This window comes from Terrapene carolina, unplaced genomic scaffold (genome assembly GCF_002925995.2).
Source record: "Terrapene carolina triunguis isolate 2854851 unplaced genomic scaffold, T_m_triunguis-2.0 Scaffold96, whole genome shotgun sequence".
Classification (NCBI taxonomy): Eukaryota; Metazoa; Chordata; order Testudines; family Emydidae; genus Terrapene; species Terrapene triunguis.
The window spans coordinates 33,473,058-33,500,989 of record NW_020664447.1 but is presented as its reverse complement, the minus strand read 5'-3'; the positions used below and the strand labels follow the sequence as shown (position 1 = coordinate 33,500,989).

General features: G+C 40.2%; 1 protein-coding gene across 3 annotated transcripts in view; it reads right to left on the bottom strand.

Moving 5' to 3' along the window:
* MPP5 (membrane palmitoylated protein 5) overlaps positions 1–27,932 on the bottom strand; it is a 129,115-nt gene that overhangs the window by 39,059 nt on the left and 62,124 nt on the right. For 2 of the 3 annotated variants that reach the window (XM_024198589.2, XM_029911514.1), the window contains exons 2-6: positions 17,888–18,400; positions 6,089–6,297; positions 4,067–4,144; positions 1,077–1,223; positions 93–254 (exon numbers count right to left, since the gene is read on the bottom strand). In XM_024198589.2, coding sequence (XP_024054357.1) covers positions 93–254; positions 1,077–1,223; positions 4,067–4,144; positions 6,089–6,297; positions 17,888–18,254 — 963 coding nt within the window. In that variant the 5' untranslated portion in view covers positions 18,255–18,400. Of the gene's footprint in view, positions 1–92; positions 255–1,076; positions 1,224–4,066; positions 4,145–6,088; positions 6,298–15,233; positions 15,273–17,887; positions 18,401–27,932 lie in introns of those variants that run through there. The other variant, XM_024198591.2, reaches the window with a different exon arrangement.

Below are 27,932 nucleotides of genomic sequence, written 5' to 3'. Positions count from 1 at the left end.
GTTTGGATCCAACTTTTTTTTAAAGGAGTGGCAACTTTAAGATTCTTGGGGGTCGGGGGGGGGGGGGGGGGGGGAAGAGGGGACGCACTTACCAGCAAGTCAAAAACTTCATTAACATCTTTTCCACGAATCTCAATGCCATTAATTTCCAGAACTTCATCCCCTTCATGTAATAACCCACTCTTCTCTGCAGCACCCCCTTTCACTATTCGACTAATGATGACAGAATCCATTTCATTGCGCACTGTTGCACCCTATACAATTGCAAATAGTTAATCTGAATTTAAAACAAATATGAAACTCATGGATATATACTGCATATATTTTAAACCAGTGGATAAAATTTCATATACTACAAATGAAAAACAAACTTAGATGAACACATCTAAAGCTTTGACTTAAAAATAGATTCAGTTCATAAAGCAGAAAGAGGAACTTCTAATCTGCTCAACAGTGATTAAATTTGAGTTGTACATTATGACTGAAATTTTTTAAACAACTTTTTTCCAAATATGTTTATGTAGAACATGAAAAACAGAACATGACAAAGGTAAAAAATGCAGTTGTTGGCACAGCAAGGATTAAAACTCAGTTTCAGCAAATCCTGAGATACTGCCCTCTTTAGGAAGGCCTGCTTTCAATCCCATTAACTTTTCAACAGATATACTACTGACTTTGCTCTAAATGGCAGCAATTTAGGTTTCCGTATTAGAATAAATTAATATAGCCTCAGTATAAGAAATCTGCATCACCCATAAACATTTGTTATTTCATGAACCAAAATTACTATTAGCTCTAAGTTTAAACCGCATATCCATGATAAAATTCCAAAACATTAATAATGAGCTGAAAAAGGAGGAAAAAAGGTTTTTTTTGTTCTATTTCACCTATGAAGAGACCTCTCTCTCTCTCTCAATAATAAAAATAATAATAATAATTAAAAAAAAAAAGTTTGAACACTACTATTAGGACAACTTTCCCCACAAGGGAGTCTGGAAGAATAAAAGTAAATTGGACAGTCCTAGCCTCATTTTCTTCCAGAGCAAGGGATCTGCTGTCAAACTAACAATACTTACCAATGGAATATCTCGTGCCTTCTCAATGCGAACTATTTTCACTGTCTCCCCTCCATACAGGCCAAAGTTCTCATAAACCTTTTCATTTGTCACTGGCTCTGGCTGCATTTCTTGCTCTGCAACCTTATCATGAGCTAATAAAAGTGCCTAGTGTTAAACAAAACAGACAATGCAGTTTAAGGAAATCATGCTTTTCATACCTACATGAAGCACAACAGAAATTCACTAATTTGTACTAAGTAGGATACCCATTGCAAGTTAGAAAATTGTGCAAATTATCTAGTAAACGAATTAAAAAATCCTAAAGATGATCTATCACAATAGCATGGTTAAGTTTTAATTATACTAATTCATAGTGAGAGCCAGATATATTCCGCAGCTGCAGAATTCACCCTTGCTTCGAAAGTGTACTTCAGAATCTTACTTTTTAAAAAAGCTAATATTCTAGCCCTTATGATTAAGAACATAAAAAGGGCCATACTGGGTCAGACCAGTAGTCAATCTAGCCCAGTATCCTGTCTTCTGACAGTGGCCAATGCCAGGTGCTTCAGAGGGAATGAACAGAGCAGTGATTCACCCCCTATTGCCCATTCCCAGCTTCTGGAAAACAGGCTATGGACATTTCAGAGTATGGTTTTGCATCCCTGTCCATCCTGGCTAATAGCCATTGATGGACCTATCCTCCATTAACTTAACTAGCTCTTTTTTGAACCCTATTAATATAGTCTTGGCCTTCACAACACCTTCGGGCAAAGAGTTCCACAGGTTAACTGTGTGTTGTGTGAGGAAATACTTCCTTTTGTTTGTTTTAAACCTGCTGCCTATTAATTTTATTTGGTGACCCCTAGTTCTTATGTTATGAGAAGGAGTAAATAACACTTCCTTATTTACTTTCTCCACACCAGCCATGATTTTATAGACCTCTATCATATCCCCCCTAGTTGTCTCTTTTCCAAGCTGAAAAGTCCCAGTGTTATTAATCTCTCCTCATATGGAAGCTGTTCCATACCCCTAATAATTTTTGTTGCCCTTTTCTGAACCTTTTCCAATTCCAATATATCTTTTTTGAGATGGGGCGACCACATCTGCACACAGTGTTCAATATATGGGCATACCATGGATTTATATAGAGGCAATGTGATATTTTCTGTCTTATTATCTATCCCTTTCCTAATAATTCCCAACATTGTTAGCTTTTTTGACTGCCGCTGCACATTGAGTGGATGTTTTCAGATAACTATCCATGATGACTCCAAGATCTCTTTCTTGAGTGGTAACAGCTAATTTATATGTATAGTTGGGATTATGTTTTCCGTGCATTACTTTGCATTTATCTACACTGAATTTCATCTGCCATTTTGTTGCCCGGTCACTCAGTTTTGTGAGATGATTGCAATGATAACCTGGAAAACATGAAGTGAATGTAAACTAATCTTCTGCTGTCCTCCTGAGTTTGCTGACAGTCTGAATCAATGGCTCTGAGGGGTCTCAATACCCCATTTTACTTCATATGTTAACTTTAAACCTAAAGATGACAACATTGTCAATCTGTAGCTTACTGAACATACGCTGATAACCTAAAATAAACTGATTTTGTCATTAGAACTAACACTTGAATTCATTTTCATATATAATTAAATACAAAACCTCCAATTTTAACGTTTGAAGCTGTCCCTATATTTTGATTATTTCCATTAAAGCACTGCAAAAATTAGGGACTCTGCCACAAAATGTAAGTGCAGCTTGTCAGAGTAATCTTGGCCTTGTTCAGCGTATACTATTAAATATATATATTTTTAAAATGTAATGAAGTTTTAATAAAAAGGGACCTCACTGTAGCACTCTACTATTAAATCTTTGCCAAGAAGTGCAGTAGAAGCTGTTTTACTTATAAGTTGCAAGCAATGCACATTAATCACATTCTTCTGTAACTGACAACTGTAAATTTCACTAGTTGTCAATTCTTGTTTGTACAGTAGTGATATATGCTGGAATTTATTCCTATTGTTTCAGACTCCCCCACACTCCCAGCACACTTTTTTGGGGGGGGGGGGGAGAGAGTTGGGAAGGAAAAGGAACACTTTCCCCAATAAGACCACCCCACTCCACAGTCTCCAAGCTCCAGCAGTCAGTCCAAAGGAACAGCAAAAATTCCCCCAAAACAGCCAGACGCGGCAGAGAACGATTACACTCAGCCAGGACCCCCTATTCAGTTAATACTTCCACAGCACCTCAACGCCACCAATAGCAGCAACCCCTCCCCTCCCTTTTTTTTTTTTAAATCCATCTGAACTCTGGACATTATTTTGCATTTGATGAATGCCTGTTTGCCTTTAACTTACCTTAGCTGCTTCCCATCACAGGCCCTCTGTTGCCAGTCTCACTCTCCCTCCACATAAGCCTTTATCTCCCTGTTCACTTTGTATGCCATACTTTTTTCCCCTTCCCTTGTTTTTTTTGTAATTTTGGATAGTAAACTGTATGGGGCAAAAGTCTGTCTTCCTATGTGTTTATACAGTGCCTAGCACCATGGAGCCCCAATTCTGATTGAGTTTTTGGGCAACAATGCAGAGGAAAATAATACTGTATTATATACCCACGCACCCAGCGCAGCTTCGCTCTTCCAATGGTTATGTTTAAAGTCAATCTTCTACTTTGTGCATAAACACTGAAGGTTGGCTTACTAGGTATGCAACTAAGTACACCTGAAGACTGGTGGGTGGCACTGAACCCCAAGTGTGCATTTCATTTTAATAGCAAATTTCATTAGTAGCAGGAAGTTAGAATTTTGTCCCTCATGAAACACATAAGTTTTCGTTTTTCAATCACATGGAGATTTTCCATATATACTAGGAACACTCAGTTTTTAGCCTTAAGAAACAAGTTTCAAACCAGTGTTTTTAAGGTGTTTGCAAGAAATAAAACACATAAAAACATTTTTAAAATCTACATGATGTAGATTGCACAGTACCAGCTTTGTCTAATTTTACCTGAATGTGAGGGGCATTCAGCAAAGCACTAAGCTCCTGCCCATCTTTCTGGTGACTGGGTTTCAAAACACACTGTACCTAAAAGAGACCAAACAGTGAAAATCTGCTTTGCACAGTGGGCTAATTTAGCTCTGACTTAAGGTTTCTTTCTTAAAGATAACTAAATGAAACTAGCTATTTTACTGAGAGAAACAAAGCAAATCTGTATATTTGTTACTCTGCCTCAATATATTTAAACAAAACTCTTAAGAAATAAGACATTTATGCAATGAGAATACATGAACTATTCTAATGTGTCAAATCAGAACAGTGCCTCTCTATCTAGGCTGTTATCCAGTCACATTAGAGTGACAAGAGCAGAGATTACTGATGGACTAGGCTACAATAGGGAATGAATAAAAGATTAAGATCTGTAAAAGGAGGGCAGTCATTAAAAAAAAAAAAAAAGTACACATGCCCACAAAAGGTAGCCTATTTACCAAACAGCAGCAAACCATTACAGACATGTCTAAGGTGTCCATCTGGGTGACTCATGAGTTACAGAAAATTCCAGATTATTAATTTATTAAACTGCTTAGACTCCTTTTCCCTAGGAGTGGAAAACGGTCTTACTTTGTTCAAACTGCTGTTTCCACCGGCAGCAGAAAAACAATGGTTCTGATGCAGGGTTGCAATAGACCAGGTCAGTATGCATTTTTCCAGTCTCTTGGTTCTGACCTTTAACAAATCCTGCTAGCAAAAATCATTTCTTTCTTCTCAATGAGGCCCCTTAATGACAGCCAAAATTATTTCATTAATGCAAGGACCTCTAACGAATGAATGTAATATATTCTATTCTCTCAAAGCACAAATTCAGTCTTGCTTATTTTGTACAATATTTCCTTTGTCTACAGATAAATACCCTTTGCCCAGAACAGGAGGTCGCAGAATTGGCAGAGACCCTGTCACATGGACTATTTTGGGACACCTGGGGGGTGTTCCAGTGGTGGGAAGGGATATGACCAGTAAAGTTTTATGTCCTGAGTATTCCCAGGTCACTACAGGATCAGAAGGTGAGGGAGAGGAACAACCTGCTCTAACCAGTGCTGGGGGCTGAACTGGTCCCTGGCAGCCCCAGGATCTAAAGAAGTGGGGAACAAGTATACATATCACCCCTTTTAAATTCATGTACTGGGCTTTTAGCATAGGGATAATTCAACTCTCTCCTACATTCTTAAACTAAATTAGGAGTCTAAGCAGCTTTCGACCAAGTTTTCAGGAAGCCTCTCTTTCTGACCATGCCTTGAAATGAAAGCTATTTGGTGACTGATAGCCATAGGAACTCTGGAACTCCATTTCTCCTGTGTCACCTGGGATCTATTAGGATAAAATAATCATCCTGATTTTAAGTGACACTTTTAAATCAGTAGTTAAGGTAGGCATAGACAATATCACCAATCCAGATGACCAAGCAACACTGAACTACTGAGTTATATACACAACAGAATCTTTAGTCCCAAGGTACAAAGACCTAAGGATTGGAACAGTTAAAGAACTTTAAATATGGTTAAGTTTACTTTCTTCAGGGATTTCATTTTGATCCATTTTCAGGGGTATCCTCGAAGTACTGTTCAAAACTCAGAAGAATGCCAAATCCACTGTAAGTGAACAATATCTACTGGATATGAAGAGCTATGAAAAATGTTCCCATTATTTCTGTAGCACCCTTCCTTTTATTGCACTTAAATGGTGTAATATTTTGCACTTAAGTACTGTACTTTTTTTGCTGTTAAATTTCTTACTCTGAAAAACTGAGCTATTATCCCAAAGTTTAAAGCTATTTCATTCCTGGCTGTAATGCTTAATTCTGGAAAAAGTGGATGCAGTAATCAGTGACTATTCATATATTAAGATCCATTTTATTTCAACTTTGATTATTAATAACTCAGACACGCTTGATATACACAGATAAAACCGAATATATTTCCAATGATACAAATTACAAGTTATAAAATATATCATGGAGATGTATACTATACATACCTCTTGTGCTAGCTCTTGTGCATTGGAGATAAGAGGATACGGAGGGCTGGCCTTGTTCATGTGCACTGTGACAGCATTATGTATCTTAAATGCATTCTGAAAATCAGTATTTTGGACAAGTTGTAAAATGATAGAGAGATCCTCTTGGCTCTGGGGGTCTACCAAAGCGTGTTGGATATGCTTAAGAGAAGCTAACAGCTCTTCCACTTCTGGGCAGGGGGAAAAAAAAAAAAAGATGTGAGAGTTAGGTTAAGCTTATTATTACGTTATGCACATTGTAAACTTCTAAGATTTGTACAAAAGACAGCAGTTCAACCTTGACTGAATGAGCAATGATGCATGCACAACTGTTCATTATTTAGTCCACTAATAATAAACCTCACACTGAAGAGCAGATCATAACTAAAGAAAAGGAAAAGCAATGTAATTAGGAGCAATAAAAAAGCTGATTAAAATCTTTGCAGATAAGTGCCAGATCACAGCAGCAATTCATTCCTCACATTCTTTAGCTTCTCCAAAATAATGGGTTGCTATAAAAGGGCTTGATAATCAAAATCCATTAATAACAGATTGTGAAAGAGGGAATATTTTACAATATGAAAAAGTTAGCAGCTTTGCTAAACTAATCTAGATGCTTTATTGAATATTCATAAATAGAGAACCCTATTTCAAATACAATCTTCTTCACACATTCACAATATTTGCATTAAAAGCTTTATTTTTGTATTAGGTACATATGTGCCATTTCCCCTTTACAGAGTTTATTTCTGACAAGAGCTAAATTAAAAATTATATTGAGCAATTCTGAACTTAAAAGGTTGGAGGACAGGGGGAAGAGGAAAAAGCACAAACACAATCCTCTTACCATACCGAATTCTGTATGTTTTTAGTGTGTCAGAGTAGGAAAATTCAGACTACAAATCGCTTTACCCATTAGGTTGTGAATTCTACTTGGAACATATATTTTAATAGGGTTTAATAACTTTTAGTATTGCATTTTTATAGTTTACTAAATTTGCTTTTTGTGGAGAGTTTAAAAGGCTTAGATTTCTTAGCAGAAAGTAGAATTTTAGGACTGTTGCAATAGTGTGGTATTTCAATATACAGTATTTAAAACTAATCTTAATGTTTTCATTTTAAGTGACTATAAAAAGTTAATTAGCTGTGTTACAAAAGAAAATGGAACCAATTCAGCAGAACAACTTTCTCTAGCAGGCAGTTGAGGACTGAAGTTGGAAGAAGGATAAGTAAGAAGGTGATAATGCAGTATTCTATATTGAACACAGGTTAAACTAAGGGTGATCAGAATAGCATTTGAACCACATGAAGGCAGATTATAAAAGCCTCTGTGGGAGAAGCCTTCCCTCTTTTGAGATTGAGGATCAGGGAATTTCTGACTATTCCCCATTGGTCATCCTCTGCCTCGTGCATTTCTTCATCCCCAGGGGTGTTCTAACTTTACAACCCTTTGTGCTCCTGCTAAGTCTTTGAAGGGCAGATCCCAATCTGGTAACTAGGGTCTTGGGCATCAATGTGTGCATGCATATTTATATTTTTGCTCATAAGATGTGCCCGTTGCTCAATCATCTTTCTAAAGTGGTAGTTTCCGCTCTCTCTAAATGCTTTAAAGGCCCCTTTCATCATAAATTCTGATGAGGATTCTGGGTTGAAGTCCCTCTTGTAGGCTATAGAAAGCATCTGGCATTGTGTGCTGCTTAGAGTGTTTATCCATCACAGAACCAGAGAAAGATAAGACATTTCTGGGGTGGAAGGGGTGAGTTATTCTAGCATTAGAGGAAGACAGAACAGGGAAATGCCTTGCATAAGGGTTGGAATTAAGTTTGTGGCTTTTCTAACGCTTCTCTGAAGTCTTGTAGAGCTGCAGTGATTGTCTATTTTGTTTAGTCAGACCACTGAGGAAGGAGATGAGTGACACTGAGTATGGAATGGAGGCAGTAGACCTGGATGAAGGTGTTTTGGGGGCGATGTAGGCAACTGTCCTCCCTGTGAAACTGAGGCATGCTGTTGTACCTTTGGACCTTGAGGAGCCTTGAGGAGCAGTGTCTAGGATTAGGCAAAGGCAGATCCCTGGAGGAAGGGGCACTTTTTTGGAAATCACAGATCAAAGACTCCGATTGTAATGTCACCATTTTATCCCTTTTCATGACCCTAGTGTCCCCTTTACCATCAGGGAAATGGGGGAACGGGCATGCTGCAGCAGCTGCACTGGAGTCCAGCACCAGCTGTCCAGTCTCATCCCCCTGAGAGAGACCATGGAGTACAGGTGGGTTATAGTAATACTGGATATTTCATACACAAGGCCAAATGCATATTGGAATAAGGTATCCTAAGGTAATCAGTGTCTCAGCAGAAAACTATAGATGCAGCTATGTAAAAAAACATGCTCCTGATCCCCATTCCCACAGTGGTACCTAAAGTTTGTTCTTTACTTTTCCATCCAGATCAGCTGGCAAGAGTATTCACCAACAGAGCACAGTCAAATGGCAAATCCCTTGTAAAATGAGGGATGTAGATCACCAAAATGGTGACTGGTTCTGAAGAACTAAAAAATTTGGACTCTCACAGAAAAGTGAAAAATTCAGGTGCTATAGCATGCAATTTTTTAGAAATACCTGTCCCATTAGCCTTGTTACACACCTAATTACATTCAGCAATCTGACTCACATTCTGCCAGTGGGACACTATCCAGACAAATACAATAAATGTAACCTAAACAAGGTATATCTTTCTCTTTCAAGTTTATTTCGTTCCATCACTCTCCATCACTCTCCTTGTCTATTATGTACTTTTCCTCCCACTTTTATTTATTCTCTCTAAATGTTCCTTTTCTCTTTACAAACCCCAAAATTCTCCCTCTATACAGGCCACAGCTGTACCCACATCTGCCCACTTCCTGGCTACTTCTACATTCCCCCACCCACTCCAGAAACAGTTGACTGTTTCCATCTCCCCTTTTTCTTCCTAGCCCCCCACAAAGTCTTGCACCCCATGTGTCCATCACACTCTCCTCCTTCAGCAGTTATTTTGCACTGATCGTGCAGATGTGTTAAAGGCCAGACTTCTATACTGTCTGTGGGACACACAAAAGTAACATGGAACAGCAAGGAAATGGTGGGGAGAGACTTCATGGGCAGATAAAGGAGGAATGGGAATGGAATTAGGTATTCCCACAGGACAGGCACTTTTAAAAGATAGATCCCTATACATCCCAAGTTACCCAATTAATAAGTATTTCAGTCATATACATAAAAATCTATAATGAGCTTACTGGAAACTAATATTTTCCCAGACTCATATTTCTGAATACTAGATTAAGGGATACATCTGTGTACAGTATACCTAATAAACTCCAGTTCATTCCCCACCTCTCGCCAACGAGAAATCAGTATTATATCCACTCCCAACTTTGAACATTTTTCAATTATAAATATTTTCCTTAAGACAAAAAAGTTAAGAAATACTACTTAAAGAAAGGTAAACCATCTCTACTCACAGAGAAAGTGAGGCTTCTTTTTGATACTGCAGGTCCATTATATATCAAAGACTATTTCTCCACCCAAATACTCCTTGTTTTATTCCCCGTTTATGAGAAAAGTTGCAGCCTTTCCTGCTGGTTTAAGAAACGGCAGGGAAAATGTCTGAGCACTATGTAATGTGTGTATTAATCAAAAGCCTGGCAGGAGAAAAGAAATACGCAACTGCAGGGGAGGATTCCTGTTGCAGTTTGACATGTTAGCAGATTAGAAAAGGAGGGAAAAGAAATAATAGCTGTCATTTGTTATTTTAAATACAGGTTACATACTGCATATACCTCAAAAATACAATATGGATAGGAGCCACAATATTAACTGAGACATGTATTTCTAATCTATGCAAATTGTTTGTGTCAGTAGATTAATTTATTTCATATTCTTTTGGGACCTCAAGTTCTCATTAATCCTCTGCAGTACGCTTTCTAATCAGAATATGTTAAAATCCAAATATATTCCCTTGCTTAAATCTCTGTATGTCACCTGGCACTTAAAAGGCATTAGAGTATAAAACGAATTCTTTTCAACAATGGAAAATGAGGACAGTTTATATTAATTGGGCCAGCATTGCTATTTGTGCCCAGCACTTGTTCACAGTTAAGGTTTTTAAAAAGCCTATAAAATACTGATCCACTGTTCCTGTAGATTTTTAGTCACTGAGTGATAACAGTTTAATATTTTCGTGTATATTAACCCTGACTAAAATCAGTCATAATAATCATTTAAGGATTTTGGTAATACTTCTGTAAGAATTACATGACAGTGACCCACTCCTGGACAACAAGGGTTGAGTCAGGAAGAGGCCAAGCAGCTAACGTAGCATTTTTAGCAGATTACCAGACATGAAGTAATACTGTAGTTCAGTGTTTCTCAAACTGGGGTCCGCAGACCCCGATCAACTCCTTCCACTCCCTTCAGTGCCTTCTGAATGCCGGGTAACAGCTGTTCAGCGGCATGGAGGAAGCGCTGGGAGGGAGGGGGAGGAGTGGAGACAGGGCACGCTCGGGGGAGGGAAGAGGAGGGGCGGGGTGGAGCGGTGGTAGGGACTTGGGGGTCCGCAAAAAAATTTAAATAAAAACATGGGCCCTCAAGTTGCTAACGTTTGAGAACTGCTACTGTATTTAAACACATCTAATTTTTTTTTTAAACTATTGACTATGAACCTCATGGCAACTGAAGCTGTTTATTATTAAAATAAGCATGATGGCCTCTGAAAGGCAGGCATTCAATATGTTTTCAACAAAAGAGCTGAACTGCTCATAATGGACTCCCACACTCCCTCATCATATCTGATGATTTAAAAAAAAAAAAAAATGTATTCTTAAACTACCTTTTTTTTCACCCACTAAGCTAAACAGGGGAGACAGCTTTCAGAATGAGACAGACTTATTTTGAAGTTCAGCAAAAGTGTCAGTTCTTACATTAATCCACAATGTGGGGAAAAAGGACATGCATACAAGTTAAAGCCCTAGGAAAGGACAGTATAATTGTTGTAGAGCCTTTTTGTTGGTTACTTTCTTATCTTCTCCATTATATTACAACTTGGAGATTCTAGCTGTATTAGTGGTTGAATATGATTCCTCATGGACTATTATAGAGTTGAAGGTTACACCATTTAATCTGAAATGCAGTTTTTCTTAGTTTTGCAGTAGCACCTCAGATTTGATCTGTGACCTCAATGTCATCCTAAACTGGGTATTAACCATATGCAACTACTAACATGTTGTCATTCCTTAAAATCAGGCTGAAACAGTTGCCTATGCAACCTTGATTCAGCCCCTTTGTATGTATACATTCTGATAGTCTTTAATAATACGATCACACTTTTTTCCACAAGACTCCACCTCTTTCAGTGCACAAGATAGTTGCTCATTAATTGAGCACAAATCAATATTTTGTTTTATCCTCTTCAATGTCTGGTCCTAGGCCTTGTTTACTGAACACAATTCAAACCCTGCTTTTCTAGAGCACTTATCACTATGGTATCCTAGTGTTCTAGTGCAGTATTTCTCAACCTTTTTGATACCAGGGACTTGCTTGCTGCCTTTGCTGGTCCATGGACTGGTCGTTGAGAAACATTGCTCTAGTGGACAAGCGCTAGAATGAGACGAGACACACTTAACCAGAGGATTTCACAAACATTTGATGACAGCAGAAGAATAGTGAGACTTAGGAAGCTTGGGTTCCATTCCAGTCACTGGAAGCAAGTGTGCTCTTGTGGGCACAAACTCTTCTGCCTGTTTCCCCAAGCTCTGACCCCTCTTCCCCATTTCCTCTAACTGATCCCAGTCCTCTCTCTTTTCCACCCCAGATCCTTGTCCCAGTCCTAATCGCCACTCCTCTGCAGGTTCATCGTAGTCCCAGTACCCCTAGCCCAGCCAGACAGTTTATTCCCCCTTCAGCCTAGCTGTCAAAGTCCAAATTCCCCTGGCTTACAGTCTCTTCCCCTCCATGTACCCAGTTCCCTCCCTCCCACTCCAACTTCTTGTCCCCCTGTCTCCTTGCCCCCAAATTCCTCCTCCTTGAGCCTCATCTGATCCCCCCGCCCCCCACTGGCTGGTTCCCAGTCCCTCTCCCCTCACTGGGCTCCTCATTAACAATCTGTCCTTCACACATTCCTGTCCCAGTCTCTTTGCCCACCAAATACCAATTCTATCCCAGCTCTTCATCCAATCTCAGTATGACCCTTCCCATTTCTCTCACCAGCTCCCAGCCTATTGCTCAATCTGTCCGAGCTTCCCCTTCCCTCCAAGCTCCCAGTCCTAGTCTCCTAGCCAAATGAGTTGCAGCCTGCCCTCAACCACCACCCAGCTCTCAATCTCCTTTCTAGTCAGTCCCAGTCTCTCTCTTGGAACTCAGTCACTGTATCTCTTCTTCCTCTGCCCTTCTCTAACCCCCCGATTCCAGTTGCAGTCTACTTCTTTCCTTTCCTGCTGGTCCTGCTCTTGTCTGCTCTACATTCTAATCAGAGGTCTTCCTCCTCCAGGATACAGCTGTGCTAGCTGGGGTGGGAGGTGGGAGAAGAGAGAGAAAGAGAAGGAATTCATTCAGAGCACAGGAGAGACAGACTCCCTGCTCCCAGTTCCAATGCTTGGCCTCACTGAGGGCAGGAGAAAGTCCTTCTGAGCCCCTACAGCCCTGGGCTGGAACATGCTTAGCCACTCTTTAGGGATGGCATATGCAGAGTCTGGTCACACACAGGAACTGGGAGGGAATGGAACATGCTCAGCAATGATGGAATCAGAGATTTTATCTGTTAAGCTTGAGCAAGTCTCTACTGAGCATGCACGAATTGTGATTTTTCTTATAACTTGGCCAAATTTGGGCAGATTTTCACAGGAACAGCTAAAAAACCCAGACACAACAGCCACCCCGCCTGACAAATTTCAAAACACTGCTCCAATGCAGAGAAATTTTAGAGGATTTCAAAGAAAAGGTTGCCAAATGTATTTTTAACATGGGCAAAACCTATTTCCCCCCAGCTGTTCTCAGAAATGGCTGAAATTTAAAGATCTGCCTGAAGCAGGCAGCCAGCATGAAAAATTTCAGCCCAAATGGTTTAAGTTTTCCAAAGTTAGATGCAACAGAAAACAGGGTCTTAATATGGAGAGTGTCTGGCAACATTAATAATAGCCAGTACTACCAGCCTTGCCTATAATAAATATTAATGGACTGCCCGCAGATCACGGAAGTGCCCAGCAAACAAGTTTTGGTAGCTCATCTCTAAACTTTGTTGACTCTCAAAATTCTCAGTGGAATACTGTGTGGGATTGTCACTTTAACAACTATAGGCCTTTTCCTATTATATGTGGTTATGTACTGGCAGATATTCAAATTGCCATTGTATTGCAATCAAGAAATGCTTCCAAATCCATAGCACATTACATAAGGGATACCTTCCAAAGAATGTGCATTTCTGACAAAAACATCCAAATAGCTTAAAGCTAATCTCCCTTTCTCCAAGCAGAAACAGCAAATTGCTACACCAGACTAAAATCTATCAAGCGCACTACAATTAAATCCTGTCTGCATCTCAAAGAAATAGCAATTTCTGCTCTTGATATCCAACTATTTAGTGTACAGTGTCTCCCTGCTCTGTGCTCTGGAAATTCTAATGTCAAAAAGGAGACCCCACTAAGAAACTAGAATGGATTCAAATGACAAAAAGCAAACTTCATAAAGAAGTGGGGAGGTTGTAGTAATTTAAAATGTAGTTTGCTTAAACTTACATAGCCCGATTGCAGCCTTACATTAATTTGAAGATCAAAAAAAGGAGTGCCTCCACATTGAGGACCCAACTCCGTTTTTTTTCCAAATCATATGGAGAAACTCATATGTTGCTATGTGTGAAGATGAAAGATGGTCAAAACCTCTTAATCAGCTCACCATTTTGCCACCCACATCTACAATTCACAGCAGGAGTGTTGCAAATGGCACAACTAAACAAAGCTAAGCTTAAATTTGAACCTACAGATAATAGGTGAAGTGAAAATCTTATAAAATTTCATTCTGTGAAACAGACTTTTTATCTTGCTGGAAAGAGAAAACAAAGAAGTTACCTAGCAGTAGAGATGATGCAGAATGAACAATTGATCTTCTGTCTCCTTACACCGTTCAATAGCAACCTTTGCATCTAATTAAGAATAAACTTGTTCTGAAAGGAATCTCTTTACTAGAAGAATGATGGCTGCAATACAGGGTTTGGAAGATGTGAATGAGTTAGGCTGGTATCCTATGGATCCCCTACTTTATAGTTCATAAGAAATTATAAAATTGCCAGTGATGGACATATCCTGAATATCCAGCCAGACTACTTTGAGGACCTAGTCAGAGATCGATCCAGGTAGCACTTGATGTGCAAGGTGGCAACATCCCTTTGGGCTTTGCCACAACGACGACCTGGGTTGGTGAGGAAATAGCTCAGTTGTAGATGTTCAGGATTATTTTCTTTTCTCTGCTCATAAATATGAGCAAAGAGGGAAAGGGTGGTACAAAGAAATGTAAGAGAATTTCTGCACCCGATTTAAAGGGACAAGAGTCTATTACCATTACGATGGTCCCAGGAGCATTTTTTCTTTAAACACAAGGTTAATCTTTACCTGAACTAGATTGCCACAAACTCCTAATGACTCTTTCTGGCTGGGAAAACACATACAACTAATAGAAGTAGGGGACAGACCCTTTAATGCAAACAAAAACTTTCTGCCCAACAGAAGGAAGGCAGGAAATAGTTATATAAAAGTTTAACAGTTAAGTTCTGGAATGAAATTTATTTTTAGTTATCACTGGTTAACTATGTTTGCATTGTTATAGTTTAAAAGCTAAAAAATATTTCAGCAATCTAAAAAAAAGTAATTTTTTTCATACACTAATTTAAAAAGACAACTTTCATTAGAAAGTTACACAGGCAAGAGCTAAAAAATTTACTTACGCAGAGCCTACAAAAGCTCAGCACATCAGCATTTGAACCAGAGGTATCTGGCTGCACATAAGTGATCACATGTCGTGGGCTAGAAAGGGTTCAGTAAGAACGCGGGAAGCTCGGGGGTGGAGGAGAAGAGACGAAAAACAACCGGACACCAGTTTTTGCTTACCTGATTGGGAGACGGGGAGGGCTTCTAACAACCAAGATATGGTCACTTTAATCAAAGTCAACTTTTTGGGGGTGTAGTGTTTTCTCTGAATACAATTAAGAGTTAAGGAGCTGTTGCGGTAAAGAATCAAATGACTACTAATTTTGCATTGTCAATGTGCAGCTACTACTTCCCTTTCCACATTCATCTTATTTTATGCTCACCATAGCTCTCCTTTTGAAAATGAAAGATTCTGAATAATCTGCAAGAAATTATTTATAACTCAAAGTGAGCATTAGCTGCAAAGTCATATTAATTCAGCATACTATTTACATGCGACTTACTGTCCAGTTGTAACAGTGTGACTCTCAAACTATAGGATTATGGTAATCTGTATTCTTAATTTACAACAGGATTATGCTTGAAATGTTAAAATAAAATGATTTACTGTCATGAAATATGACCCTGCCTGCATTAATAACATACTTTGATGAGTCTAAAATGGGATTTGTGTTTGACTTCTAAGACTGTATGCTAGACTAACAAAGGGGGCTGAAGGAACCCCATATTCTCATATAGTTTTCAACACTGTCACCCACAGGGGAGACAGTTATAAATCCAGCAATTACTGAGTCTGAATGAGTCCAACTGCCCAAACAATGGGGCAGCTATCAAAGATGTATTCTCCTGGATAGGCACTGTAGGTGCCCTGGTTGACTGGAAAAAAAACCTGTCTGAGGCACGAGGAAACACACTGGACCCTGAAAACAGACACTATTGAGCAATACGGTATTTGAGCTCAGACACCTACATCGAAAGTGAGATCTTCCTTAAACACAGTTTGTGTGTGAGAGAGGGGAACACAGAAAGAAAAAGGGAAGATCAAGAACAGCAGGGCATGCGGTTAGCTGTGACTTCTTGGCCTTCAAGGAGAATGGGAGTTGGGTCACTTCTGTTACTGTAATTTAAGAGGGTAACAATTTTTCTTGTAATGAAGCATAACATCTGATAAGACTAAATATGCACATAAACTGTTTGTTGCTTTAAAATATTTGTTCTCTAATGCTTTGATCCAACTGCTAAATAAACTTTTAAGAAGGCTGTTGGGTCAATATCATGGGTCACAGATTCCTGAAGTGAACAAACACAGATGTCTAAAACCCATTCAGGCCTGCAGGGAGACAAGCGATCATGGGGTAGTATACCTGGTTCCCAACAGAAGAGTGAAAGGATCACAAGATTCCACTCTGAGAAAGAGGAGGAGACCCTGTAACTGGAACACTACCCAGACATTAAAAATTGGTTAGGAATGTGTGTCTTATTAATGGTCATGAATGTATACTCCAGCAATCAATTGTTTACTACAACTCCATTAGGAGCTGTAACTTAAATACAATAACTCCTCACTTAAAGTTGTCACGGTTAACATTGTTTCGTTGCTGATCAATTAGGGAACATGCTTGTTTAAAGTTGTGCAATGCTCCCTTCTAACGTCGTTTGGCAGCCGCCTGCTTTGTCCACTGCTTGCAGGAAGAGCAGCCCGTTGCAGCTAGCTGGTGGGGATTTGGAACCAGGGTGGACCGGCAGCCCCCCATCAGCTCCCCGCTCCCCTAAGTTCCCTGTGGAGCAGCTGCCCAGCAGGCTATCAATTGCCGGCAGTTCAGCTGTCCCTCCCCGCACTGCCATATGCTGCTCCTGCCCTCTGCCTTGGAGCTGCTCCCCAAAACTCCTGCTTGCTGTGCGGGGGGGAGGGGAGGAAGAGGGGGCTAATGTCAAGGTGTCCCTCTCCCCCCTGCTCCTGCACCCCGCTTACCCCATCTTCCATAGAGCAGGGGGGACACACGACAGGGCTCAGGACGGAGGGAGCTTGCTGGCAGCAGCTGGGGTCACAGCAAGCTGATCTAATTAACAAGGCAGTGTACTAAAGAGTAGGGTCAGCACTTAAAGGGGAAATGCGCATCTCTCTCTCTCTCACACACAGGGTGTCTGTCTGCGATGCTGTCTCCCCTCCCTCCATTCCTGCTGCCTTGTAGAGTGAGAGAGTTAACCCTTGAGGGCTCAGCCAATTGCTAGTTCTTCATTTAGCAGTAAGGGAAATATCCCACCCTCTGACTCCTCCACCTCAACCAAGCTTCACAATCATCATCGTGTACCAGTATTAAATTGTTTGTTTAAAACTTAGTGTGTGTGTGTAGTCTCATCTGGTGAAAAAACTTTCCCTGGAACCTAACCCCCTCATTTACATTAATTCTTATGGGGAAATTGGATTCGCTTAACATCGTTTCGCTTAAAGTTGCATTTTTCAGGAACATAACTACTACATTAAGTGAGGAGCTACTGTATACATTTGAAGGTAGTCAGACATGGACAAACTCAAAATATTTTCCAGCAGGTCCTAAATGATGAGGACAAAAAAAAAGTAAAATTAAAATGTGTAATTTATACTACTGATCAAATTTCCATCACTAACAGAATTTTGTTGGATCTGTACTATCTTCAACTTTTACCGGAAACTGCAGGCTGGAATTTAAGTGTTTCTTTCCATCAACAGAAGTTGAAAGTTGTGTCTCATTGTTTCAACTCTCTCATAAGCCTAACCAACTGATGTTTTCTGGCCTAAAACAGTATTTGCATATAAACAAGTATTTTTCCTCGAGCTTGTACTTTTTACCTACCTAGTATTTTTACAGCATAATGAGGACTCTCCAGAATGACTCCTTCTTCTGTGTCAAATATAGGATTATCTATTCCAGTTTTGGGAGGAATCTGCGCTAGTTTCTTAAGCCTCATTGAAGCAGTAAGGTCTAATTCTTGTTTCTTTCCTTCTTCTTCTCGCCTGCGCCTCATGTCCTCCTGTTGCTGGCGAATCCGCTCAAGTTGAGCACTTCGTCGTACTGGCATCATCCTGGAGCCCAAATCCCCAGGGCAATCAACAGCCATCTCTCTGTGCTTCTGAGGTTCCTCAGGAGATGCAAGCTCCACATTTTTTGTTTCATTGTCAGAATCTTCTGTAACATGTCCATTCATATGAGAAGTTGTCATGGTTATTTATAGTAATCTGTACCGCTTCTCACATACAAATTCTGTTACAAGGCCAGTTTTCTTCATGCTCCCATTTAAAACCCATTATAATTTCAAAGGATATTGCATCAGAAGACCAAGGTTGAAGAAATAGCCAGCAAAGAAATCTAGTAAAAAAATTGGAAAAAAAGAAAAAAAGAATTGAGTTACTAAACAAGAAAAACAGTAAGAGTTTTATAACTTTCTGACCCTGGCATTTTTCTCTACGTTTATATAGCACACTTTTCCCCAACTCAAGCATTATTTAACGTAGCAGCCACACAATTAACAGTTTAGTAGTCTTCACGCACCATTGTTTATAAAAATTAGAAGACTGTTTTGTTAAAAAATTAAAGTTCATAATATTTCCAGATGAAGCGGTAGAGATTTTGCACTTAATGTACAAGATTGCAAACTGGCAGTTTTCTGAAACTTGCCATTCACAGTTCTTACATTTTTCCTTTCATTCTGAAGAACTGCAAGACATTTCTCACGCTATTCCACCAGTCCTACAAATACTTACATATGAATGTAGTCACAGAGTTTAATGAGGCTATGCACATATGTAAAGATATTCACATGTGTATGTGTTCCCAGGACTGGAGCGTTTCCATACAAGCATTACTTCACCTAACATTAAAGGCCAGGTAGAAGACAGCTGCTGTTTGAAAAGGAACAGCATAAACTACACAACAGTTTTGAACACATACTAAAGGATACTGTATCCAGCTGAAATGGAAAGGGGAATTAAGTGGACAGAATGAAATTCACTAGGACTGGTGTTTGACTATTACTGATAACCCTGTTTTCATGAAAAGTGTCCTGAGGGATGTAACCACCAGTTGTCAGGACCCATTTTCACACTTCATGTAAAATTTTATATCAATCATATACAGGTTCTTATACCACACTCATCACCGTGACATCTGAATGCCTCCCAATAGTGTATTAAGTGATAACATTAACATCTGTCATGTGCAGATTGTTCTCTCTCTCATCTCCCTAAGGGAGAATTATCTGTTCAGTGTAGCGATTTGGTATGCCTTTTGTTGTCTCTTATATTTCATTTTGTTTTTCCTTCGTTATGTCAATTGGAGAAGGCAAGTCAAAGTGTGCATATCAGTTAGAACAAAAGTGATTAGAGCTGGGTGAATAAATGAATATTTTGGTTCTCTGGCAATTCCGGAAAAAGTTTCTGAACCAAAAGCAAAAATTTTTGGTGAATCAGAAAGTCAGAATTATTTGGGTTGGGTTGAAACAAAGTTTCATTTTGACCTAACTCAATTTTTCATTTTGATTGTGGGCATTTTAACAAAAGCAAAGGAGAACTGGATTCACAAAACAGCTGGAAGAGGAAAAAGGTATGTGATGCTCTCCTTATAACTTTTAACTGGGAGACTAGGGCACTCAGAGGGGATGTGGGAAACCCAGATTCAATTCCCCCTTCTGGCTGATGTGGAAAAGGGATCCAAACTTGGGTCTCCCACATTGAAGGAGAATGCCCTAGCTCCTGGGCTGTCATGGGATATTCTGTAATGGGGCTTTCTCCATTTCACCCATTGAAGTCATTCCACTTTGTATAAATAAATAGTCATTAATGCAGAGACTTGAACTTGGGTCTCTATATACTTGTTGAGTGCCCTAACCACCAGGCTGAAGAGTCATTTTTACTCTTTCCTTGATCCAGTGATGAACAGTGAACTCACCAAGGATGTAGGAGACCCAAGATCAAAATCTGCTCCAATGATTACTTATTTATACAAAGTGTAATTGCTTCACCAGGCAAAATGGAGAAAACTCCATTGCAGAATCACAGCCCAGGAGACAGGGCACTCTCCTGCAACATGGGAGACCCATGCTCAAATTCCTTTTCCACAAAGAGGGGAACTGAATCTGGGTCTCCCACACTCCAGGTGAGTGCCCTAACCACTGGGCTAAAAGGTATAAGTAGGACACCTCTTCCAGCCATTTTGTGAATCTAGTTCTCCTTTGCTTTTGTTAAAATGCCTGAAATCCAAGTTTTGAGTGGTGTCAAACTGAAATGTTTGGTTTAGACATTTCCAAAACATTTTGATTTTTTTTTTTTTTTGGTTGGTTGAAACTATTTGGCAAACTTGACATAAATTTGCAAACAGTTTCAGGTTGACTGAAACTGCATTTTTCGGATACTTCTAGCTGTGATAGTCCTGAGTTTTAAATATTAGTTTGTTCCACAGTCCCAGACTAGTTCCCAAGAAAACTGTCTCCTGTGCAGACATGCTTTACCTCATGGTAGAAAGTTCCAATCCCTGAGGAATGGAGTTGTCAGCAATGGTCCTAATGTTGGAGCTTTAGGTCTTTTTTAGACATCCTGGCCTAAACACCTAGAAGATAAGGACTGACAATTCCAATTTCATTGTACTGCTGGATCAGTTATATGATTAATACATTACATCATATATATTGGTTGGTTGCAAAGTAAAATGATGTTGACTATGACTGGCTGAGTACTACTAATGAGAAGTGAGATGGAGACAATTCTTCCTCTGAAGCTCAGGCTACTTTCTCTGAAGTGCACAGAAGCAGTCAACAATCTTCCATTTTCCCTCATTTACACTTTATGAGCAGTCACTATGGTGCAAGTCCTGGTTCTACTGAGCTCCACAGTCCAGCCTCTCGGTGATCTAACAGTGTAACAAAGTTCTAAAGGGGAACTTCCCAGGAAAGGTGGCTGAGGTAGGGGCAGCACACTGACAAGTGGCTATGTGAAACAGGGACAGCTGGGAGGTAATGACAACAGTAGGCATTCAGAGGTATAGCTTCCACATAGTCTCTGTTGAAAACAGTGCACAGAACCATTCTCACCGTTTCTTCTTTCCTCATGAGCATCTGGTCTCTTGTACATAGTCCCTCTCATTCTCCACATGGAATTTTATCTCCCCCCACCTCTAGGCTAGGGAGAGGAGGATGGAGCCCAGGATTCTCTCCCCCACCTCCTCCAGCTGGTGTGAGCTCATCTGGGCTTCCTGAGAGGCTGATGGGAGGGCTTTTCTTTCTGGAGCCCTGGAGAGAGGGACCTAGAGAGTCAGCTGGCTACCATGCAACTAGACATGCAAAACTCTACAGTGCACTTCCTGCATATCTCCAACCAGCCCTGAGCTGGGAGGGAGAAGGAAAGACAGCAAGACCCCAAAAACCTAGACACATACAGTGAGGAGCCAGGTTGGAAGAGAAGCTATGTACATCCTGCTACTGCTCCTGTCATTTTACTGAAGCATCTTAAAAACTGAGCAGGCAGCTCAGCAGTAGTCCTACGCCAGTTCCAAGCCCAGGCCTGGTGCAACATTCTCTTTTGTACCATTTCTACACGTACGGAGAGTTGCAACTTTAACCTAATATATAACTGCTACACAAAATATCATGTGTTTAATGGCCAGTGTTTATCATAGGTGGAGCTAGTACCAGCACCTCAGGTTGCCCAATAACTTCCCATTATACAGCCCTGTTTTCAGTTGCTCATCATCTTTGCCAAAATATCTGGGCTGAAATTTTCCATTCCAGGCTGAGGTGTGGGTTTTTTGTTTTGTTTTGATTTGGTTTTGAGTGAAACGATTCAGCCAAAACATCTGTCTGTTTCTGAGAATGAGATTAGTGAAATGCATTTTGCCCAGTTAAAAAATATTCTTAGGAATGTTTAAGAAGCTTTAATCCCTGCACATTTTGGAACAGGGACTTGAAATTTGGCAAAGAGTGGGCTTTAGTGCCATAGATGTGCCTTTTGCTGTTCCAGTGAAAATCTGTCCACATTTGCCCAAGTTACAACCTTTGATAAATCTTAAGTAGCGGAAACTTTAGAGTTTAGCAACTAAAATCTCCAAAGATCCATGTGCTCTGAACATGCTCCATTCCCTCACTGCTTCTACAAGTGACCAAAACTGTGCATATGCCATCTCCACAGATGGAATGAGCCTGTTCCAACCCAGGGCAACAGGGGCTTACTATCACTTGGACATTCCCTGCAACTGCAGCTCCTGGTCACTGTGGTCCAGGACCAGGTGAAGCACCAAAATTGAAAACAGTAGGACTGACTGTGCTCTCAATGGCCCTCCCACCCACCCCTTGCTGGTGCCAAGGAAACATGGAAGAGGGAGATGCCTGACAACTGCAGAATGGTCAAGAGGGCTAAGCGGGAGGACACTGACTGGAACATGGAGGGAGGGAGAGTGAAACTGGTAATGGCTGGACAAGGAGACAGTTCCAGTCTTGCTCTCCCCGCTTCCCAGTTTCCTTGCCCAACTAATTCTCAGTGTACCATCCCAACCCCAGCTTCTGCTCTCACTCCTTTCCCAGTTTCCCTACCCTAGACATCTAGAACGTGGGGGGAGAATGGGATAAACATCCAGAGTGGGAAGACTGGGAAAGGAGAGTGGGAAATAAGCTGGAGATGGGAGGGAATGCAGAGTGGCTGTGTAAAGAGACTGGTATGAGAAGCCTGAGAAGCGGAGACTGGGACTGGCTAGGTGAGAATAGGAATGGAATGTGGAATCAGAGAAGAGGTGAGGAAGAAACAGGACAGTTTGGAGGGGACAGCAGAAGGGAAGGATCAACCTGGGGGGTGGGGTGGGGGGAAGGGCAGAAAAGCCTGTGCACACTAGAGAGCACTCCCCTACAAAGCCTGGAATGGAACTCAAGATTCTAGAGTCTCCCCCTCCTTCTGCAGTCAGGAAATGAACATAAAACTCACTTGCAAAACATGATTCCCTTCTATTTCGGGTCCACAGAAGATGACAACCTTCTACTGCTATCAGTAACTTCATTAATTCAAGTGGCAGATACATGCAGTAGATCTAAAGGTTCAAACCCTGATGATGAGCTATGCAGGTGTCTCAATATTATGCTACATAGGCCTTGGCTACACTCGGGAATTCACAGCGCTGCCGCAGCAGCGCTGTGAAGCACAAGTGTAGTCGCGCCGCCAGCGCTGCGAGAGCTCTCTCGCAGCGCTGTATGTACTCCACCTCTCCGAGGGGAGCAGCTTGCAGCGCTGTGAGGGGGGGGCCGGGTGGGGGGGTGGGTTTGCGGGGGGGTTGTCGTCCGCTGCTGCTCTTGCGGGGGGGGGGGGGGGGGGGCGCGTTTTCACACCCCTGAGCGCAGCAAGTTGCAGCGCTGTGCAGCGCCAGTGTAGCCAAGGCCTTAGATGGAATTTCTTGTTTTCCAGTTTGCTTTTTTAAAACCAAGAAAATTACACATAAAAATCTACATTAAAAGAACACTGAGGTTGCAAAGTCAAGCACCCAAGAGTTAGGAAATGCCAGAATTAAGAGTTCCTGTGCTATCTAGGCTTTAATTACTTGATCACAAAGCCTGAGCACATGGCTACTAAATTAAGACAACCTTAATTGGGGGGGGGGGGGAGGGATAGCTCAGTGGTTTGAGCATTGGCCTGCTAAACCCAGGGTTGAGAGCTCAATCCTTGAGGAGGCCACCTAGGGATCTGGGGCAAAATCAGGACTTGGTCCTGCTAGTGAAGGCAGGGGGCTGGACTCAATGACCTTTCAAGGTCCCTTCCAGTTCTAGGAGATAGGATATTTCCATTAATTTAATTTAATTCTGGCATTTCTTAACCTTTGAGTGCTTGACTTTGCAATCTCAGTGTTCTATTAATGTAGTTTTTGTGTGTGGTTGAATTAAATGTCATATCAATAAGATATTTACTTTTCTGAACATTTAGTTAATTAGTAAACTTCTCAATTCAACTTGACAAATGGTATCTACTTCTGCTAATATAATTTGCATGCTAAAATTACTCTTGATAAATTCCTGCTGCTGAAACAATAAAAATACATTATATTCAACTTTTCATGTTTATGCAGAGTAAAATGTCCTTTTTTTTTTTTTTTAAATAAAGAGATGTCTGATAGAACAAAAGGAGTTAATTTATGTAGGAAAAATGACCATCTCAGAACTCCATATTACAGACAATGATAGCTATTTCTCAGAGCCAATACACCACATTTCTGAAGCACAGCAGTCACATATCTGCATGAAACAACACCACAGCGTTTGAGAAAAAGGTGGATATAACATGAGCTTACTCTGCGCACACTGAAGGTCTGAGGACACTGTGCCAGCACAATTCCCTGTCATTTGAGGCACTTTCTTAGATCAAGACCACAACTGTACCTGAGGTTCCTTTTATTGATTTATGGGCATGTGGAAGCCAATGAATTCCACAAAATGTATGAGCAAAGGATACGATGGCACACTGGAGAAGTTTCCCTCCACTCCATCCAGAGAGAGGCAGAGCATCTGTGCAGTTAAAAGCAGAGACACCAATAGCACTGCAACTCCAGAATGAGCCACGTTGCCAAACAAGAGGACAACCACAACCACAGGGCTGAAACTTTGTTGTACTGATAAGATTCAGAAACCACAAATTGTCACCTTCAATTGAGGGCCGCATTTACAGAAACCCATAAGGTGTAACTAGATTTTCCTGGGCCTGTTCCCTCAGCATGGTTTTAACAGGAGATGAACACCACAGTCCCATAGGTACCATTGTACCATTTGGGAAGCCTCTTGCAGATGTCCTGGTGAGCTCAACAAATTGCAATTCTTTAGCAATGAGAAAAGGCAACCTAACCTATTTCTTACAACTGCCAACATCTGCTCTTCTGCATTCTGATTAAGTCAGGAAAAGTATTTTTTGAGTTCTGATCTTCCGAAAAGGACAGCTTGATAAACTGCCACCCCAGTGAAGAACTCAAATTTCTCACTTTCTTTAAAGAATGTTTTAAGGAAATTTGCAGCAATTATACTTTATACAGATAAACATTAAAAATATATGTTGAGTAATAAACGTTAAAAACTGTTTTATGAGTACAGTAACTCCTCGCTTAACGTTGTAGTTATGTTCCTGAAAAATGCGATTTTAAGCAAAACGATATTAAGCAAATCCAATTTCCTCATAAGAATTAATGTAAGGGGGAGGGGAGGTTAGGTTCCAGGGAAAGTTGTCTGTCTGTCTCTCTTTATATATATAAGTGTGTGTGTGTGTGTGTGTACACACACACACACACACACACAGTATAAGTTTTAAACAAACAATTTAACAGTACACAGCAATGAGGATTGTGAAGCTTGGTTGAGGTGGTGAATGGGATATTTCCCAGGGAATGCCTTACTGCTAATGATGAACTAGCACTCAGCTGAGCCCTCAAGGGTTAACATGTTGTTAATGTAGCCTCACACTCTACAAGGAAGCACAAATGGAGGGAGGGGAGACAGCATGGCAGACAGAGAGACAGACACACACACACCCTGGTTCCAAGCCCCCACCAGCTAGCTCCAATGGGCTGCTCTTTCTGCAAGCAGTAAACAAAGCAGGCGGCTGCCAAACAACCTTATAAGAGAGCATAGCGCAACTTTAAATGAACATGTTCTCTAATTGATCAGCAACATTACAACAAAACAATGTTAACCGGGACGACTTTAAGTGAGGAGTTACTAAAATTGTTAGAGTATCTCCATAACTGAACATTCAGTAACATTTTCCTGATACTTCCCTAGTAGAAGGCCCAGCTGCTAATGGAAAGTAGGACGACCTTTAAAAAATTGAAAATAAATTCTATTTGTAGTTAAAAATCAATTTTAAGACTTGATGGTAACTCTGAAAGTCCTTTATGGTCCACACATTCAAATAGTGGACTCTCTCATCAAGTCCCATTCTATACCAGATTGTCAAGCCTCTTCTGTAAATTAATTGATTCAAATTTTGAATTAACTGATTCAAATTTTGAATTCCTAAAGAATTAACAACGTATCATACTTACAATATTAGTGATTCTTTTCTGTCATTAAATGTAGTAATTAAAAACATCTTTGATATCACACTGCAGTTTTCCTTCAACTTCTTTTATTGCTAGGCCAATGGGCCGGATACAACATTACTAACACATTTGAGGAGGAAAAACACAGTAGAAAAGTGACATGGCAATGCCAATTAAGCTTTTTTCCCTTTTTTTTAAATTTTAAAAACCCTCTGGTTTAAACTAGTCAATTCCTTTGTTCTTAAATAGTTAAATATCAGTAATTGAATCTCAGAGTGGTTTTTTTTTTAAATATAGTATGTGTTCAGACTAAAACCCCAGCCTGTGTTTTGTTTTTAAGGAATGTTATGAATTTGGAGGCGGCTACTGAAGTTCTAAATAATGCTGAAAACTAAATGTACGTGGTACAATAATGGAGGAGTGGCAGTAACGCCTACACAAGTTTCTGCCAGCTTGCACTTCCAAATCTGAAGTGCTGCGTTTCATTTTAATGAAAAGCAACGTACAAATACTCCTGGAAAAAATTCATCTCTTTAGCTCTCCTGCCTAGTTTTCGTTATCAGAGTAGTTACTAAAACCATTGAAGTAGTAAACAGTTTTGGCACCTGAATAGCAATGAAGATTCATTTCCCTTAAATATTGGGCAAGTCTCTTTCAATAAGTACTAGGGCTGTCGATTAACCGCAGTTAACTCAACCGATTAACTCAAAAAAATTAACTGCGATAAAAAAATTAATCATGATTAATCGCACTGTTAAACAATAGAATACCAATTGAAATTTATTAAATGTTTTTGGATGTTTTTCTACATTTTCAAATATATTGATTTCTATTACAACACAGAATACAAAGTGTACAGTGCTCATTTTATATTATTTTTATTACAAATATTTGCACTGTAAAATGATAAAAAATAGTATTTTTCATTTCACCTCATGCAAGTACTGTAGTGCAATCTCTTTATTGTGAAAGCGTAACTTACAAATGTAATTTTTTGTTACATAACTGCACTCAAAAACAAAACAATGTAAAACTTTACAGCCTACAAGTCCACTCAGTCCTACTTCTTGTTCAACCAATTGCTCAGACAAACAAGTTTGTTTACATTTACAGGAGATACTGACGACTGCTTCTTATTTACGTCACCTGAAAGTGAGAACAGGCATTCGCATGGCATTTTTGTAGCCCGCGTTGCAAGGTATTTACGTGCCAGATATGCTAAACATTCATATGCCCCTTCATGCTTCGGCCACCATTCCAGAGGACATGCTTCCACGCTGATGAAGCTCGTTAAAAAAATGTGTTACTTAAATTAGTGACTGAACTCCTTCGGGGAGAATTTTATGTCTTCTGTTCTGTTTTACCCGCATTCTGCCATATATTTCATGTTATAGCAGTCTCGGATGAAGACCCAGCACATGTTCGTTTTAAGAACATATTCACAGCAGATTTGACAAAACACAATGAAGGTACAAATGTGAGATTTCTAAGGATAGATACAGCACTCGACCCAAGGTTTAAGAATCTGAAGTGCCTTCCAAAATCTGAGAGGGATGAGGTGTGGAGAATGCTTTCAGAGATCTTAAAAGAGCAACCCTCCGATGTGGAAACTATAGAACCCGAACTACCAAAAAAGAAAATCAACCTTCTGCTGGTGGCATCTGACTCAGATGATGAAAATGAACATGCGTTGGTCCGCTCTGCTTTGGATCGTTATCGAGCAGAAACCGTCATCAGCATGGATGCATATATTCTGGAGTGGTGGTTGAAGCATCAAGGGATCCATTCCACATTAGGTGTGTGTGCTCGCCACATGCACTGGTGCCAGCAGCTTTTCCCTCAGCAGTATCCG